The sequence below is a fragment of the Episyrphus balteatus genome, chromosome 1 (assembly GCF_945859705.1).
Source record: "Episyrphus balteatus chromosome 1, idEpiBalt1.1, whole genome shotgun sequence".
NCBI lineage: Eukaryota > Metazoa > Arthropoda > Insecta > Diptera > Syrphidae > Episyrphus > Episyrphus balteatus.
In genome coordinates, this window is record NC_079134.1 from 2418779 (window position 1) to 2437265 (window position 18487).

General features: G+C 33.4%; 1 protein-coding gene across 2 annotated transcripts; it reads left to right on the top strand.

Annotated features, from left to right (window-relative positions):
• The first annotated feature begins 1047 nt into the window (after nucleotides 1-1047).
• LOC129905908 (uncharacterized) lies at nucleotides 1048-10027 on the top strand. 2 transcript variants are annotated; one of them, XM_055981538.1, is made up of 6 exons: nucleotides 1048-1917; nucleotides 6597-6846; nucleotides 6910-7025; nucleotides 7089-7607; nucleotides 9606-9765; nucleotides 9895-10027. In XM_055981538.1, the coding sequence occupies exons 1-6, from the start codon at nucleotides 1465-1467 to the stop codon at nucleotides 9951-9953; spliced, it is 1557 nt and encodes a 518-aa protein (XP_055837513.1). In that variant the 5' UTR covers nucleotides 1048-1464; the 3' UTR covers nucleotides 9954-10027. The 2 variants fall into 2 exon arrangements, with proteins under 2 accessions (XP_055837513.1, XP_055837512.1); XM_055981537.1 differs by lacking the exons at nucleotides 9606-9765; nucleotides 9895-10027 and adding an exon at nucleotides 9151-9519 and having other exon boundaries at nucleotides 1054-1917.
• Nucleotides 10028-18487: the final 8460 nt, after the last annotated feature.

Consider the following 18487-nt stretch of genomic DNA (forward strand, 5'->3'; position numbering starts at 1 on the left):
CGGAAAGTGATTGGTGATTGCAAAATTTAAAGTCTAAGTCTCAAATGTAAGTCAATGAATGCAATCTTTTGATTGAAGCCGTTAAAGATTCCATTAAAAACATTGCAATCTTTTACAACTGTGATGAAAACCACTTTTTTACTTGCGATATAGGTACTATAGGGCAAGTTAAGGATTCGTAAAAAAAATCGAACTCGAGATAACAATTTTACATGACATTACGATGATGGAGAATGCCAAAAAAGTGGGTCCGGCAATTCTGTCTGTCTGTCTGTCTGTCTGTCTGTGTGTACCTCCGGCTACCACCTAAACTAATGGAGCGATTTCCTTCAAACTTGGAAGTTAACAGTTTTGGGTGATTCCCTAGAGGACAAATTGAAATATTTTTTTTAGGACCAAAACTACCGGTACCTTTCATATAACGGAAATAGAAAAGTTAATTTTTCTCAAAAACGGCTCTAACGATTTTGACAAAAATTTTTGTGTGTAATGTAACACATAAAAGCTTCCTTTGGAAATAAAAAAAATATTTTTTGAACCGTTATTAACGGTACCTGCCATAGAATGGTTTTTTTGATTTATGAATTTCTCGTAAACGACAAAACATATTTCGACCAAAATTTTTTTACAGAAACATTTAAACTATCGTTATTTTAAATTTTTCAAAAAACACATTTTTGAATTTTTAAAAAATATTTCAAAATTTTTTTTTGAAAAATCAATTTTTTGGAAACGGTTTCTCATAGCTCATATCTCATATAAAAATACATATTTATGTAAATATACTGAACTCAACCATCATAAGCGCAAAACAATTATTCTTTTAACCATATTCAAATACCTATGACCCGCAGTGTACCTACGAACTACCAATACGCACCTTGGTGCTTGGTCACAGAAATCAATTAAACTCACGCTTACGACTTCTCTTCAAAACATAAAACAAGTAAACTTAAGAGAATTCAAGTTCGTTTTGTATTGTGTCTCCCTGTTGCTGCTGTTTCCCATCATTTTACATTCATACCTGTGCAGCATAGTAAATAAATCGTTTGCGGTTGGTATTTCTTTTTTTTTTTTCTTAATCCGATTGTTACGGCTTCCAGTGTTCCATACCACATCTATGAGCTGGCATTTTAAATTGTGAATGAGAAGCTCAGAACAGAACCGAAGTTATTCGCGGTGAGAGAACAACTCACAGATACACCACACACCACCTGGGCAAGTAAGAAAAGTCTATTCGGGGCTTCGAATACTGAAACAGTTGTGATTTCGGTTTGGGTGTGGTATATTCGGTATAATTATATCGGATCGGAATTCCGTTTTAAATAAAACAAAAGAAAATAAATTTAATTTGTTTAAATAAGATAACCTCTGTATGCACACACACACCACTAATTAAGTGGATCAATATATTTCCTAGTGAATAAATACCAACGAGAATTTATAAATTGGTAAATACGAAATATGAGTGATCTAGTGAGTGAAAATCAAAATGACCAAAATGGTCATCGAGATATCCGGTTAACGGAAGGAAGTGATCCCATATCGGTAATCAATAGTCCATTATCGGATGTCGTCGATAGTAGTGGTACGGGTACCAAAAGAACATGGGTGAAATTCGATGATGAAACAGAAGAGGTGAAAAATAAAATAAATGAAAATAATTTATCTAATGCACTTGGGGGGGAACAACCCGCCATCGCCAGCACAGAAACACACTTAACAACAACAACAAAAACATCACCACTGGAAGCAAACAAGTTATCTCCACCACCACCATCACAAAAAAATGTAGCTACGCCAGCAGTGAAAGAGAGACAACGTTTACCATTTCCCTCTTCTGCTCCAATGACAACGTCAACGACGGCAACCGCTTCTCAGATAACTTCGAAAACACGATCAAAATCTCCTGTACAGGTAAAAGTTACAATCACACACCATTTCAATAAAAGGTAGCAAATTTTACCTAACTGATGTGAGTTTTGTGACCTGTCTCTTGTTTGCGCTCTTTAGAGAAAGTGTTTTGTAAACAACTGAGACTCTGTGAGATCCAAAAAAAATGTCAAAATATTTAAAAAGTAGTATGGTTCACATGAAATTAAGTTACTAGCTAATTAGCATCTCCTGACTGCCAATCCGATCATCATCATCATGTGATGTGGATCGAATTTGATGAGTTTGTTTGCTGTTGTTAAATTTATTTTCTTATTGAAAAAATTGTTGATACTCGATATTATGGTACGCTTCAGTGATGAAGTATTGATATCTTTTAGACGTAAGCAAACACACCTTGTGGGGGGTTTGAATCTGAAGCTCTATCTAATTAGGAATTGCTTTATATATTTTTCTCTTATCTATGTTTGAGAATAAGACAATTAAATAGCTATTTTGAAACAATTTCCACGCTTGTCACGTGCGTGATTGTTGTTGTGAATGAAACTGCTAGGGAAAAAAAGTTACTTTTCAAAGTGTTCGCAAAATAGAAATGAAAGCGCATGGATAGGTACATAGATGGCTTTTAAGTAATTGCTGTTTTTATTGTATTTAATAAATGTACTTCAGGCTAATAAATCCTCGTTAGTAAGTTGAATCACGTTTATTTACTGCTCAAATTGATTGCTCTCATCCAATTTTTTTAAACTTTGTCTTAAAGTTTCGTAGTTGTGATTTGTCTTCTTCCTTTAATTCGGCGCTGTTATGATCTCGATATCGAGGGGATCATAGGTAACTTCGTATTTATGATAAGGCCACAAAAAATAAGTTGAAAGTTGAAGAAGTTAAACATGTTTTTCAGCGGCTGATAAATACACTCGCCGAAGACGGCATAAAGGGGTTTGCCACACCGGAGGGTATGCGGTAGCAGTAACGATATTTGTATTAAAAAAATTCCACATCTGAACGTTGATGTGTCAGTTTGGAATTTTTTTTAAGGCTTGGCCACACCGGAGGGTATGCGGTATAGCGGTAACGATATTTGTACTAAAAAAATTCAACACCTGAACGTTGATGTGTCAGTTTAGAATTTTGTTCATACAAGTACCCTCACCGCTACCCGTACCGCTACCGCATACCCTCCAGTGTGGCCAAGCCTTTATACAAGTACCCGTACCGCTACCGCATATACCCTCCGGTGTGGCCTAGCCTTAAGAGTCGAATTTTAGATACACTAGGTTAGCAGTAGCAGCTTTTTCACTCCTAACAAAATGTTCAAAATTTAGGCCTTATCCTCTTCCAATTACAAAAAATGGAATGATATTTCTTTCAGTCTTACATTATGTTCCTGCATCTTCTTTTATTTTAGGAGATTTTACTTTTTTTTTAATTTAATTGGTTTTTACAAAATTTGGATACAAAAGTGTTGACTTGGAAATAATTTAAGTTGCTTAAAATGTAATCGCTTACGGAAACTAAACTGCTTAGCAAGAACACGGAGGACGATCCTACATATCTACACAGAGAAAATGGGCCACCTAAAATTAAGAGGATTTCTGTAGGTATATTTTTTTGCCAAGATGTCTTCTTATGAAAGTCTTATTATTTTTATCATAACAAGAAAATATTCATGTTAAATTAAAGGGATTCCCGCTTAATTTAAGACGGAAGGCATTTTCCCAAAAAAATTGTAGGTGGCCTTTTTCTCTGAGTACATAATTATTTTATATGGTTATGACTAGACTCCGATCCTCGCTTTTAACGTGCAAATATTGTTCCTATTCAAAAAATTAAAAAAAATTTAAATTTATATTAATTTTATTAATATTCTCATTAACTGTGACATACAAGGTAGTTGAATACTTATAAAGTGAAAAAAAAAAATCGTTCACTCAAAACCTTTGTTAATATTATTGAAAAATTAGATTTTATATATTTTTTTTTGTAATTAAGTAAATTTGTCTGTGGTATATTAAACGAATTTCAAGCGTACAGGTTTTGTCATACCTATACGTAATAAATAAAAAAATCAATTATGTTTGGCACGTTTTTATTGACAAGAAGTAAAATAAATAAAACAAAACATAAAAGGCAAACACAGACTTTTTAAACATTTTCAAGGTCGTTCGATTTTTATATTTTAATATAAAAATAATGTAAATGAATTGATTTGTTCTTTGCGTTTCATTCAGATTAGATTTATAAATATAGTACGCTTTTATCTTGATATATCGTTATCCTGATTAATTAACCACTCAATTTTTATTTATTAGGGGGGTTCACATTGACTAACTTACCGGACAGACCAGCCACCATTTGGTCTGATCTGATGCTGTTTTGATAATGTGAACACCCATCCGACGGACTGTCCGGTTTGCCGGATGGTTTTCAAAAAAATTTGATTTTTTGGTGGTCGGACGGACAAGTTAGTCAATTGAACGACATGTCTGTCCGGCAGACAGTGATAATCCATTCTCTTTAATTGGAGAGCAGAATATACAAAAGATACATTAAAAATAAGCTGAAAAATGGGTTTTGATGAAAATTGTCTGATGAGTGTGAACGAAAAATATAATTCCGCCATCAGGCCAAATGACAATCGGTCTGTCCGGTAAGTTGGTCAATGTGAACCCCCCTATTAATTTTCAACTATTAGGCTAAGCGCACACATACGATTTTAGTCGCGCGATTATTCAGTCTCAAAAATGGATCACAAGGATTTTAATGCCTGTGAACACACATGCTTTCCGCGATTAAAAATTTGAAAATTGTTTCCACAGTCATCGAAATTCTTGTCATCTTATTTGCGACTGAATAATCGCGCTTTCAAAATCGCATGTGTGCGCCTAGCCTTAATTCCGTGTGTGAATTGCGTTAAATAGTTAACCCCTGTTAAATTTTTGACACTATTGAGGTTAATAAAAAAATTTGAAAATTGTTTCCACAGTCATCGAAATTCTTGTCATCTAATTTGCGACTGAATAATCGCGCGATCAAAATCGCATGTGTGCGCCTAGCCTTAAGGCCGTGTGTGAATTGCGTTAAATAGTTAACCCCTGTTAAATTTTTGACACTATTGAGGTTAATAAAAAAATTAATTGTTTCCACAGTCATCGAAATTCTTGTCATCTAATTTGCGACTGAATAATCGCGCGATCAAAATCGCATGTGTGCGCCTAGCCTTAAGGCCGTGTGTGAATTGCGTTAAATAGTTAACCCCTGTTAAATTTTTGCAACTATTGAGGTTAATAAAAAAATTTTCAGCTGTATGGCTTCCTTTTTAATATTTTTCTCCGCCTTTTTCTGCCATGATACTTTTTAATAAAAAGAAAAAAAACTAAACAAAACCATCTGCAAAAAAAATTTAACTTTAATTTAACCAGGTCCCAGAGCCCATTAAATTTTTAATAGATGACAATTTTTTATTCACCTCAATAGTGTCAAAAATTTAACAGGGGTTAAATATTTAACGCAATTCACACACGGCCTAAATATGATGTGGTTTAGACAATGGTTCATATTAATTTGTTGTTGTTGTCTTACTTAACCTGGAGTTTATCCATAATGTTATTCAAATAGGATACACTTAAGTTTTTCTTCAAAGTAACTTAAACAGTGTTCATGAATAAACCCCAATATTTGTTTTCAAAATTTAAATATTTTCAATTTTGTAATGTAGATGGTTTGCTCTGAGGCAACGTTTCCAAACATTTTTTATTAACGGTTCAAAGACAACAGGAACGTTTTGGAAAAAAATATCTTACATTTCGATACAATTTGTAATTTGTGAAAAGAAACATAAGTCCTTGTTTTTTTTTACCTTTTTGTTTTTCTTCTTTTAAATTCAAATTATAACGCATTTGGTTTTACATCGATATCGAGGGCCTATTTGCCTCCTAAAAATATATCGATGTTGAAAAACAAAAAGTTAAATAATATATATGTATGTGAGTCCTTGGTTAAAAAAAAAATAAGTATACGCCACAGTGAACAAGTGCTTATTTTTGTTTTTTACCTTATTTGTAAGTCCAATAATGGTTTTGTCATAAGAAAAACAAAATTTAGGCTTTATGTTAAAAACAACAATACAACAATACTTTCTCTATCTGAACCAATATCATCAGAATACACCTTTTACAGTATCGCCACTATTGTGAGGAGGTTTCTGACAACTCAAAAATAAAGTTAGTAATCCTAAGTTAACTTTGGGTTAATTTACTTCGAGGTCTAAACTTATCACTGGTTAACTCCAGAGCTAAATTCGCACTAAAAAACTGACGCTGGGACTATTAAAATTGAGTTGGTTGGGCAGTCGTTGTTCTGCTTTTTCGACGAGTGGTGCGATAAGTTTGCTTTATTGATAAGAAGAGCCTCTAATAACTCCGCCACAAACTTCCTAAAGTTTCTGGCGTATGATAAGCACTATGGAAAATCTCCTCGGTTTTTTTGCGTTTACATTATTATCACTGTCATGTGAAAGTGCCTGTCATTTACACCGTTGCTCGGACTAGGCACAATTTTAAAGGTATCCTTCCCACCTATCTTGCAAACTTAATTCATGTACACAGGAATGGTTGATAGTTGTAAATTCATTACTCCAGCTTTTCTTTTCTTTTTCAACATTCATGAATCTACAGAATTAAAAATGTTGTTTTTAATTTCAGAGCCCGCCCACTATATCAGCAAGCATCACACCTGCTGTTTTAACTACCGAAAGTACACACGTCAATTTAAGTCATACATCTTCCACAACACCGGAAAAACCGGTTCCCCTTACTAACATCACAAATACAAACAAAACCACCTCAAATAATGCAACATCACCAACAGTACCCAAACATGATGTTTCAGTTCCAATTGGTTCCACAATGCGAACCATTGAACTTTCAACAGGCACAATTCGCGAAGGATTTGGTAAAAACCAAAACTTTTAAAATGTTAAACCATAATTAAACTGCATTTTAACCACTTTTTTAGCGAACGGGGATGTTATAGTAACATTGCTTCCATGTAATACAAAATGGCCTTGGGTCACTCCAGCAATTTTCCGCCCAGAACTGGTGCCAGAGGAATTAATGGCGCAAGGACTGACTGTAAGCCATTGAACCTCTAATTTGTTTCAGATAAAACCGTTAAGTTTTCTCTTTTTTTTCTAGCTAACCGTTGAGGAATATGTAAACGCGATGGAAACACTTGTTAACGACTATCGATTTACACTGTACAACATTTGTTACAAACGCATTCTTGTGTGTTGGATTCTTTTTGCATTTTGTGTCCTCTTGACCATGTTATTCTCAGGCCTCCAGGGAGTAGCTTTATTCTCTCTGGGAGTTGCTTGGTTATTTTTGAATGCTGCAGCTATCTTCTTGTGCATGTGGATGAAACTACGATTGTCACGTGGCTTAGAAAAATGCCTGGCACGAGTTAATAAACAGCTGATAAAACACAAAATCATTCTGGTTCTTGATGATAGAGGAAAAATATCATGTCACAAAGTTAATTTGTGTTTCTTGTATTTTGATTCGACACAATGTGTAGAGTTTTTGAATAGTTTCTTGGAACATACTGAACAAAATGGACATAACCTTCAAGCTGGATGGGAAGCAAAGCTTGATTTGGATGTAAATGATATTGTGATTCAAGGAAGCAATCCAATGAGATTGTCAAGGAAACAGGTGAGAATCAACAGATGATTGGATTTTTAGCACTATGAATATTTTTTATCACTCACTTCACTGCATAGCGTTTTTCTGTTAATTTAGCTTGTTTAGACATTTTCCAAGAACATTTCGTGGAGTTTTTAAAAATTGTTTTTCGACGAATTTTTTCCACATTCTAAGCTAAACGCGTTTTGAGTTTCGTTAGATTCTTGAAATCACTTTTTGAAACATTATTTTGCATTGAAGGGAATTAGTTTTCAATACTTTTTGAGATTGCATAAGTAGTTTTGCAAAAAAATAACTTAAAGGTGATGTAGTTCGACGTCAAATGTCCCAAAAAAATGCGTTTTTGACCTGTTAGTATTCAAGTATTTCAAAAACTTGACGTGTTAGTGAAATTTTGACTTCGGATTTGGACTCAACACACAAAAGTCATTAAGAAAAGTAGAGTTTGGTTCAAGCTCTATTTTTGTTGCCGACCAGTGTTGATCGGGCGCTTTCAGTGGTGTACGTTTAATTTTCTTTCTATGGAAAATTTCGACTAAAAATTGCCGCTAAATCTCTGTTATTTTTAAAATATTTTATATGATTCATTCGGAAGCAAAATTTCACCCTACGAGTATATAGCAGGTTATTTTCTCCGGAATCCCTCTATGGGCTTTTTAAACCGCACTTAGACCCAATTTATTCACTCTCCATTAAATTTAAAATCGCCATTTAAAATGGGAAATTTTAAAATTCGTATGCGATTTGACAGATTTTCAATTTTTAATGGAGACTTTAAATTTAATGGAGAGTGAATAAATTGGGCCTTAAAGTAGAGGAGTATGTTGATGATATCTGACTGTATCAAATGATATCAAAAACATTCCGAAATTTAATTCCGAAACTATTAAAACCATTTTGTACATAATTTAAGCTTTAATAAAAAAAGATGTTTTTATAATTCAGTATTGAAAACTATCTTTTAAATATGCGCAGCATAATTCCATCACTCAAAAAAATATAGGTATAGGTCATAATATCTAATTTTTGTTTGTTTACTTTTTTATGTTAATATGCCGACCACACAGAAATATCAAATAACGATCTGTTATCAGGCACAAGTTGACTTTCAATTCAAATTTTAACTAGCGGTAACGCATTTCAAGTTAACCATACGCCATACCCCAATACTGTATAATGTTAAAGAAGTCTCCACTCTTTTTCTTCCTTGTTGCAATTTTATTTTTAACGCTTTGCAATTTTGGACCTAGGATTTGAATCGTAGCTCTCTATCGTTTTCTACAGATTACTTATAGACACGGAACATTAAGGTTCCATCATTTTCTTAAGCAGCGATGCGATATTTATACTGGCCTTATTTATTAAAAAAAAAAACTACAACTTTTTCTTAAAATCGCTATGCAGTAGACGAAATATAAAGTACTGATATGAATATTGACATAAAAGCTAGAAAGTATCATTTAAGCTATTGCTTGTATTATTTTTCTTTAGTTTTACTAAACATTCAAATAATCTCTTTGTACATTTTTTTTTGTATTATTAACCTATGCAGGCAATTGCACAAGAAATATACCTCAGCTATTTGCAACGATGGGGTAAAGACTTCCTTAGAAGACGTTTGGATTGGACAGTGCAAGAAGCAGGAGTTCACGAAACCCCACGGCATCTGCAATCCTCCATATGTCCATGCCAATACGAAGAAGAGGTCCTACGAAACAAGATTAAAATTCAAAACCAAAGAAATCAATGTTGTGGCATAAATTGTTTAGGATGTTGGCTGTAACTTAAACAAAAATATAAGAAAACAAAAATTTAATGTACTTAAAGTTAATTATTATGAAAAATTTCGTCTCCTTTTGTTTTGTTTTAGAAATTATTTTTTAGTGGCATAAATTAAATAAAAACGCATATGCATTTCAAATTTAAATTGTTTCTTTTTCTATGCACTTACGCTTATTTTGTATTTATTTTTTTTTAATACATTCAATTTTTAATTTTACAATAAAGGAATTCGGATGGCGAGTATATCTACGATATGCTTCACGTTGGGGTTTCGACGCTTTAAATGGACACTTAAATGTTACACCATTTCAACCTGGTCGACATTGCTCAAAATATTTGTGCCCTTGTCAATATATTAAAGAACATATTTCGTGCAAACCTGAAAGTAAGTATATTTATCTAATTTAATTTATCGAATGTAAAACAATTAAATGGACCACACTTTTTATTGAAGTTCATAATTTGATTTATATTTTTAACGAAAAATTAATTTTTGTTTACCAAATTGTTACAGAATATCCCTGCAATTGCATTGCGTACTTATCGGATCCGAACTTTCAGAATCGCTACTAGTAATTTATTATTTTTTTAATAAGCGCAAAATTTTAAACGATTAAGTAAAATGCTTAAGCCATTTTAGGAATTTACTAAGTCAAAATCAGACTAGAGCAAAATTTTAAACGATTTAGTAAATTGCTAAAGCCATTTAGAAAAACGGCTTAGTAACTTACTACAATGGCTTTAGCAATTTAATAAATCGTTTAAAATTTTGCGCCGTTGTGTTTATACAATTTAATGGTGCTTGCTTACATTTAATAAAATCTTCTATTTTTTGTTTCTGTTATCTATGTAATATTTAATTTCATCAATGTCCAAGGTTTCATTTTTATTGCTTTTTTTCTGCTGAAAATGCAGTTAAAGGCTTGGCCACACATGATTGGTATGCGGTGGTGGTAAGGATAAATTCTATGAAAAAAAACCGGAACGTCAACGTCCAAATGTGGATTTTTTTTATACAATACCTACGACCATTCCAAAGTAACGGAGAAGACATGTTGACCTTGTTTCCAGTTTATCTCGTTGAAGAAGCAATCTTTTTTCTTGAAACTTGGTAGATCTGAAGGACTCATGATAAAGTTGATGTTCTAGAAGTTTCACGAAAAACTAATTAAACGTTGCCAAATTATTCACAGGTAAAACGGTAACAGAGAAGACGCGTACAACTCTTCTTCGTTACCGTCTTTGTCTGTTAATAATTCAGCTATTTTGAATCAAGGGGCACGGTAGTGCCCAGCCAAGTTCTCTAGCAACTTTGGCACTACACCCTTATTTACAGGAAACAACTCAGGCCATTTTCGACCCCCCTCTAACTTCCACACCAAAGATACTAGAAATTTCAAACTCGCTTCATTTGTTAAGCTAGTCAAAACAAAACTCCTCACAAAATTTCAGCTTGCTACGATGAGTAGTTTCTTAGATATAGGGCTTCGAAAATCTCAAAAACCGTAACTGACTGACTGACTGACTGACTGACTGATTCACTCACTGACAGATCATCAAAATTATGGAGAACTTCCCGTTATCGTAGAAACTTGAAATTTTACACGGTGATAGGACTTGTGGTGTATACAAAGGAAAAAATCGAAAATTTGAGATTTTCAATTCAGGGGGCGTGGCATCCGCCCATTTCCGCTGAATTTTCATCAAATATTATAGAGCACTTCTGATTATCTTAGAATCTTGAAATTTGGTAGAATGGTAGAGTTGGTAGTTTATACAAAGGAAAAAATTTTAAATTTGAGAATTTCGGTCAGGGGGCGTGGCAACCGCCCAGTTCCGCTAAATTTTCATCAAATTTATAGAGCACTTCTGATTATCTTAGAATCTTGAAATTTGGTAGAATGGTAGAGTTGGTAGTTTATACAAAGGAAAAAATTTAAAATTTGAGAATTTTAGCCAGGGGGCAACCGCCCATTTTCACTGAATTTTCATTAAATATAGAGATTTTCAATTCTACAGCCTTACCTTGCAAAAAGTAGTGAAATCACAACAAAAACATTACTGTTAAAAAAAGAGCCAAGTTCTCCTATGTTGAAATTATGCTGGCACAAAAAGTACTGAGATGTAAAAGTGTACCAAGTTCTAAAGTTTGGGTTCAAATTCGTATCAATAAAATTTTGATTGTTTACTTGGCAATTTTTGAAATAACTTTAAAAATCGTAAATTAAAAGAAAAATTGTCAAGAGAACAATCAAAATTTTATTGATACGAATTTGAACCCAAACTTTAGAACTTGGTACACTTTTACATCTCAGTACTTTTTGTGCCAGCATAATTTCAACATATGAGAACTTGGCTCTTTTTTTAACAGTAATGTTTTTGTTGTGATTAGTTTTTCTTGAAACTTCTAGAACTTCAACTTTATAATGAGCCCTTAAGACCTACCAAGTTTCAAGAAAAGAGATTGCTTCTTCAACGAGATACACTGGATAATAAGCGTGAAAATGTCCTAAGAATGCAAATGGCCCTACTAACAATTTTGCTTCTATAATGCTTTACAGAAGCAACAATTGCATCTGTAAAGCTTTATAACACCAAATTTGTTTGTCGGGTGGAATGGCCGAATAATTATAATTATTACCCATACCACTACCGCATACTTTTTCGATGAAAAAGCGAATGACCAGTCTCTTTTTTTATACAAAAAAAACTACTAAAACTACTACCGGGCTTAAAATTTTGCTTCTATGTTTTGGTTTTTTTACTGATTATAGCATTAAGGCTTGACCACACCGGAAGGTATTTGCTGTAGCGGTACGGGTACTTGTATGAAAAAATTTCAATCTGGAACATCAATATTCACGATTTAACGATATTTTTATTGATTAGTAATTATGTATGTATATACAATTTGCTTAAAGCTAGTTATCTAAAAATTTACATTGATTATATTAGTATTATGTTGGCACAAAAGGGGCCTAACGTTTTTACATTGTTTTTTTTTTTATAAGCTAAATTTACAATTACCTAATTGTAATTGTGTTTGTTTTAAATATTAATTCTGCTGGCAGCTTCTTAACTCAGGTTGTTCAAGTCCGGTTGTCATTGTAATGGTTGGATTAGGGAGGGGTGAGGTTTTCAGCCACGATAGTGAGCTGATCCAGGATCAGCGTAGAAGGGGATGTTCTCTTCGTCGTTGGTTGATACCAAATCCTCATCCAAAAGTTCCTTAGCTTCTAGGTACCGCTGGTTAGGATGTCTTGGCTGGTTTATGACTCTTCCTATTATTGGGTTTGGATGGTTGCTCAGGTTCTATAGGCATCTTCTGCTCGATTGGATAAGATATTTGTCGAGTTTTATAATTTTTGATTCTTAATACAGTCTCTTGTTGCTGACGTGTTTCCTGCGTATTTTGTCGTAGAGCATGCCTGTACATGTACAGATCCTTAAGATCTTCCTCTCCGGGATTGCTAACTTGTTTAGGTGGAATTTTGTCACAGTGAACCAGATAGGAAAACAGTAGGTGATGATAGGCCTTATGAGCTGCTTGTACAGGAGAAGCTTTGTCTTTTGGCTGAGTCCGTTTCTTTTCCGCATAAGTGGATGAATGCGATTAAAGGCGAGGGTTGAATCGGTTCTTCTCATCGAATTGTATTCCCATATATTTGACGTTATTTTTTGCTGAAATTTGTGTTCCGTCGGGAAGGCTTTATCTTGATGTTCCTGCAGTTCCTGGCTGAGCGTATTCTAGGATTTCCTGGGGATGCTGGTCGTCTAAAGCATATCAGTTCACATTAGGCTGTGTTGATTTTGAAGCCCCACCGCTTATAAAACTCGTAAAGTCGTCTTCCACTTTCCTTGCGGCTAAAATGGGTGACTTACGGCCATATTATTCACTAGTTTAAAAAATACATCTGGATGTAAACAATGTCAAATGTCAAAAATAAATCCAATTCCATAATATTCACTACTTAAATCCAATCTTAAATCCAATTTTTTAAATCCAATCTCGTTAAATCCAAACAAATTTAAACTGCTCTCTGGAGGTCTGTTTAACTTTATAAATCCAGATGTAAAATTAATTTTCACAGTGTTCAGTTGTTTTTTCACGTATTTTGTGAAGAAAAAATAAAGATAAATGCAAATTATACAAAATTTATTGAATAAACATATAATTTTTTTTGAGTGAATAATATGACCAAAAAATTAAATCCTTGGATTTATGAAATTCTGATTTAATGGATTGGATTTAAAATTAACTTAAATCCAAACTAAATCCAGAGTGAATAATATGGCCGTTAGACTTCGCGTACGTGAGAGAGTCGTCTGCAAACAGGAGATTCTGAGCTAATTCAGGGTGTGGCTGATCGGATGTGTAAATATTAAAGAGGAATGGTCCTAGCTTCGATTCTTGGGCAACTCCGGCATTAATTGTGTTCATTTTTGATAGGCTGTTTCCTAATTGTACAAAAAACGATCTGGAAATATTCACGTGTGGTTTTCATACAATTACCCGTCCCGCTACCGTATATACCCTCCGGTGTGGTCTTCTAGCCTTTAAAGGGCTTTTTTATACGAAGGATTTTTATTTTGAACCTTTAAAGACTTGGCAACACCAAGACAACACCAAAGGGTACTTGCGGTAGCGGTACGGGTAATTGTATGAATAAAGGAGATGGGGCAAAATTATATGGGACCTGGGCCATGAGCGTACATTAATGAGACTAGTCTCAAAATGTAGCAGGAGGTTAGTATATTCAATCTATGAATTTTTTTTTCAAATCGTAAGTCAAGGTCTTGAGATGCAAGGCTCCAAAGTTCGTTCTAATAACCCTTACTTGTCCCTTTTACATGCAAATATCATGAGAGCTACAAGAGATATATTGATGTTTTTGATGTCAAATGAAAGGTTGTTAAGTACTATGTAGTTAAAGACTAACCTTTTAAACAATATAAAATACATATTACACAAAACGAAGAAAGAAAATCGATTGATGTTCGAAATTAATGGCATTTATTTTCAAATTAAATATGCTTGCAATCGACACGTATGCATGTGTAGTTATTAAACTGTTTTAATTTTGTAGAATGCGATTAGAACCGGTTTAGAAGCTTGTTTATCTGACCAAATTATGTTATATGGGGAAAACCAATCGGCTAATACACTTTCCAAAAAACTTGGGAGATCACTTATAGAAAAGGAACGAATAAGATGTTGTTATTGTAAAGAACAATTTTATTAGAACACTGGTTTATTGTATTTAATTCCATTTTAATTAATTTCAAAGAACTAATCACTTTATTATAGTTTCAAAAAGGTCCAAGAAACATATTTTTAAATAAAACTGGGATAAGAGTGGATTTATCGAAAATCTTCTTTAGTACCTATGTATTTATTTTGTAATCTAGTTTATGTAAACAAGAGCGTAGCCCAGAGTTCATCACAAGAAATTATAGTTTTTGTGTCTCTCTTACATAATTTGGTCAAATAAACAAGCTTCTAATCCGCATTCTAAAAAATTCAAACAGTTTTATAACTACACTCCTGCGTGTTGATTGCAAGCATATTTAAATTGAAAATAAATAAATATTTTGAACAAAAATCGATTTTTTTAAATAACTTTTTACTTTTCTTTATTAGTTCGCCGTTTCTTTGTTTTGTGTAATATGTATTTTATATTGTTTAAAAGGCACTAAAACAACCTTTCATTTGACATCAAAAACATCAATAAACCACTTGTAGTTCTCATGATATTTGCATATAAAAGGGACAAGTATGGGTTATCAGAACGTACTTTGGAGCCTTGTATCTCAAGACCCTGACTTACGATTTGAAAAAAAAATCATAGATTGAATATACTAACCTTCAGCTTCATTTTGAGACTAGTCTCATTAATGTACGCTCATGGCCCAAAAACGCCCCATCTCCTTTCCACAGCTGAATTTTGATGTTCCAGTTTGGAATTTTTTTCATACAATTACCCGTACCGCTACCGCATGTAGCCTTCGGTCATGGTATAAGAAGAGAAGGTATGATCATTAGAAAAAACTCAGTATCGAGAACTGTCAAATGAAAGAAAAAAAGATGGCTACTTAAGGTTTTGACAGCCCAGCCCATTGAAATTGTTGTTGTAAACAAATTTGTCTTGGAAATTGTTGTTGCTTTTGACTTTGCCAAATGCCAAACGTCAAAACACTATTACCCCATTTTGTAAGATGGCGGCTCTAATGATCATACCTTGTCTTTTTATACCATGGCCTTCGGTGTGGTCAAACCTTTATAGAAATAAGTGTGACTTGCGCTTTATTATTAAACCTCTGAACGCAGCAATTGAAAATGACAGATTCTTTTGAGCGCCCATCTAGCTGTTTTTTTTTTTATACGAGTTGTGACAGATGTTCCATCTGTCATTATTCTCAATACAATTTGCAATCGTCAACACAATTTTAATAAATAGAAAACTTTTAAAATAATAAAAATGTTTAAGAAAAACAAAAACACAATTCAACCACCGACATCACCATCTACAGATGAAATCCTAGAAGATATTACAACATTTCACGTCGACAGACCAGTCACTAGTAAATGCAGGAATCTAGAAACACCACATAATCTTGGTGAATGGTGGAAATCTTTTGAAACATTTGTTGAAGATATCGAAGATTTATCCTCAATTCATACAGAAATTAATGGGTATAAATTAAAATTAGAATCAGCTAAATTAGATGTTCAAACTAAATCGAAAGTTATCAAAAACGACATAAGTGATAATCTCGAAGCAGCAGATATAAGTTGAAGTTGAAGAATTTTCTTTAATTGGTCGAATACGATTTGTGTTTATGAATTTATGTGATGCTACAAAAGGATTATTTGTAAAAATTTAATAAATAAATTTGAATAGTTATTACATACATAATTATCATATTTTTATATTATCTATCTAAATTAAGTTAGAATATAAAAATCTCAGACCCAAACATTTTTCTATGACCAAAGGTAAAGGTAGTTAAACCAGAGCTGACACTTTGTTGTGTTCGCTTAAAAGCCACTTGGTACCACAAGTATTTATTATATTTACTTTACTGCTTCGGCCGGTCTCACTTTTTTAGCGTTCCATGTCTAAGGCAATTCCAATGCAGCCTGCCAATACGGGGACTCTCAAGAAAAGAATGCGCAACATACCTTATTGGTCTGTAGGCGATGAGAGACTGAAAGAGGAGAACTGGAGGGAAACATCAGCATCATCACCCCAGATTTCACTGGTCAACAAGGTTTTTGCCACAGCAACTAAAATATACTTTTCTAGTAGTTTTTGATGTGCTGAACTCGAATCTGAAGTCAGAAAATTGTTATTGGCCTCCGTTTTTTAAATATTACCGTTAGAAAATGTCAAAAAACATCATTTTGGCTGCTTTCGAGGTTATTTTTTTATGTGGGGTAATACATTATGAATAAATTTGTAACGGTGGCTATAAGAACTGATTTTATTCTTTCAAAAAATGTTTAAAACTTTCCGATATCTCCTTTACTGCCCGAGATATTTAAAATTTAAATAGCGGTCTTTGAATCAGAAACAACACTGGCCAACCAAAATAAACTTTTTTTGCCACAAGAACCAAAATGTACTTTTCTGAAGGTTTTTGGGTTGTTGAGCTCGAATCCGCAATCAGAAAAATTTTATTAGCCTTAGTTCTTGAAATATTACCGTTATAAAATGCAAAATAAAGGTTTTTTTTATAACGGTTATATTTCAAGAACGGAGGCTAATAGAATTTTTCTGATTGCGGATTCGAGCTCAGCAACCCAAAAACCTTCAGAAAAGTATATTTTGGTTCTTGTGGCAAAAATTCTGTGACCAGTGACTTAATCTTTAAATTAAGTTTAGTTTCTCTTTGGCTTATTAACTGAAACTTAAGATATCTCGAGCAATAAAAGAGACATCGGGAAAATTTAAACAGTTTTGAAAGTAGAATATTAGTTCTTATAATAACCGTTACAAATTTGTTTATAATGAATTAGCCCACATAAAAACAGAACCTCGAAAACAGCCAAAATGACGTTTTTTAGCATTTTATAACGGTAATATTTCAAAAACGGAGGCTAATCAAATTTTTCTGACTTCAGATTCGGATTCAGCACCCCAAAAAATACTAGAAAAGTATATTTTGGTTCTTGTGGCAAAAAAAAGTCAAATTTTGTTGACCAGTGTAACACTAGGGGCATTGACCTACTATATATGGACTGCTAGTCGTTTGACTTTTACATACAAAAATTGAAAAAAAAAATGATTCCACATCTTTCTAGCTCTACTAGCGGTATAACCTTAGACGGCGAAAAGAGGAAATTTTTAGTGAATGACATCTGTCGTTAAAAGGTAGTGCTTTCTCTGTTTTTCTATATTTGTTCCTTTCGCACTTCGTCAAAAATGTTAGACTTATTCTCCGCTTTTTTTTTTAGGGCGCTAGTATTGCGAAGAAACAAGTGGAACCAACCTGAATATGCTTCTAGCAGTCCATATATATTAAGTCAATGACTAGGGGTATTCACGATTCGATGCAAATGGTCTTGTATCGTTGTAAAAGTGCAAAAGTGTAACATTTTCTTAAAATAAAACAACCAAATATACAGACTAAATTTTTTTTACACTTTTACACTTTTGCTATACCCCAACCCTATTGCAAAAATAAAATACAATGGTGTAAAATTTGTCTATTGTAGTTGTAGTAGTAGAAAACAAAATTTTGCATTTTTACACTTTTTTGTTACACCGGATCGTGAATACCCCTACTGTTTTGAAAAAATGCTAGCAAGCGAACAGAACTGGAGCAATTTCCGCACCTATTCAAATGACCTTCTCAGAAGGAAGAACTGTTCCACGAGACATAGGGTACTATTTTGATTTGATTGACTATTTGATTGATATTTGGGGTGTAAGATGTACTGCGACCTGTAAGATCTATTGTACCCCCTTTTAAGGTATATGAGTTAGTACCCCATTTTATAGCTCCTCTAACCTAATTTCTTTCATGAAATTGATTTATTTGGGGTATTTTCAAAGAGTGCATTTTATCCTCTTCGACTTGGTAGCGACCCATGTGTTTTATTC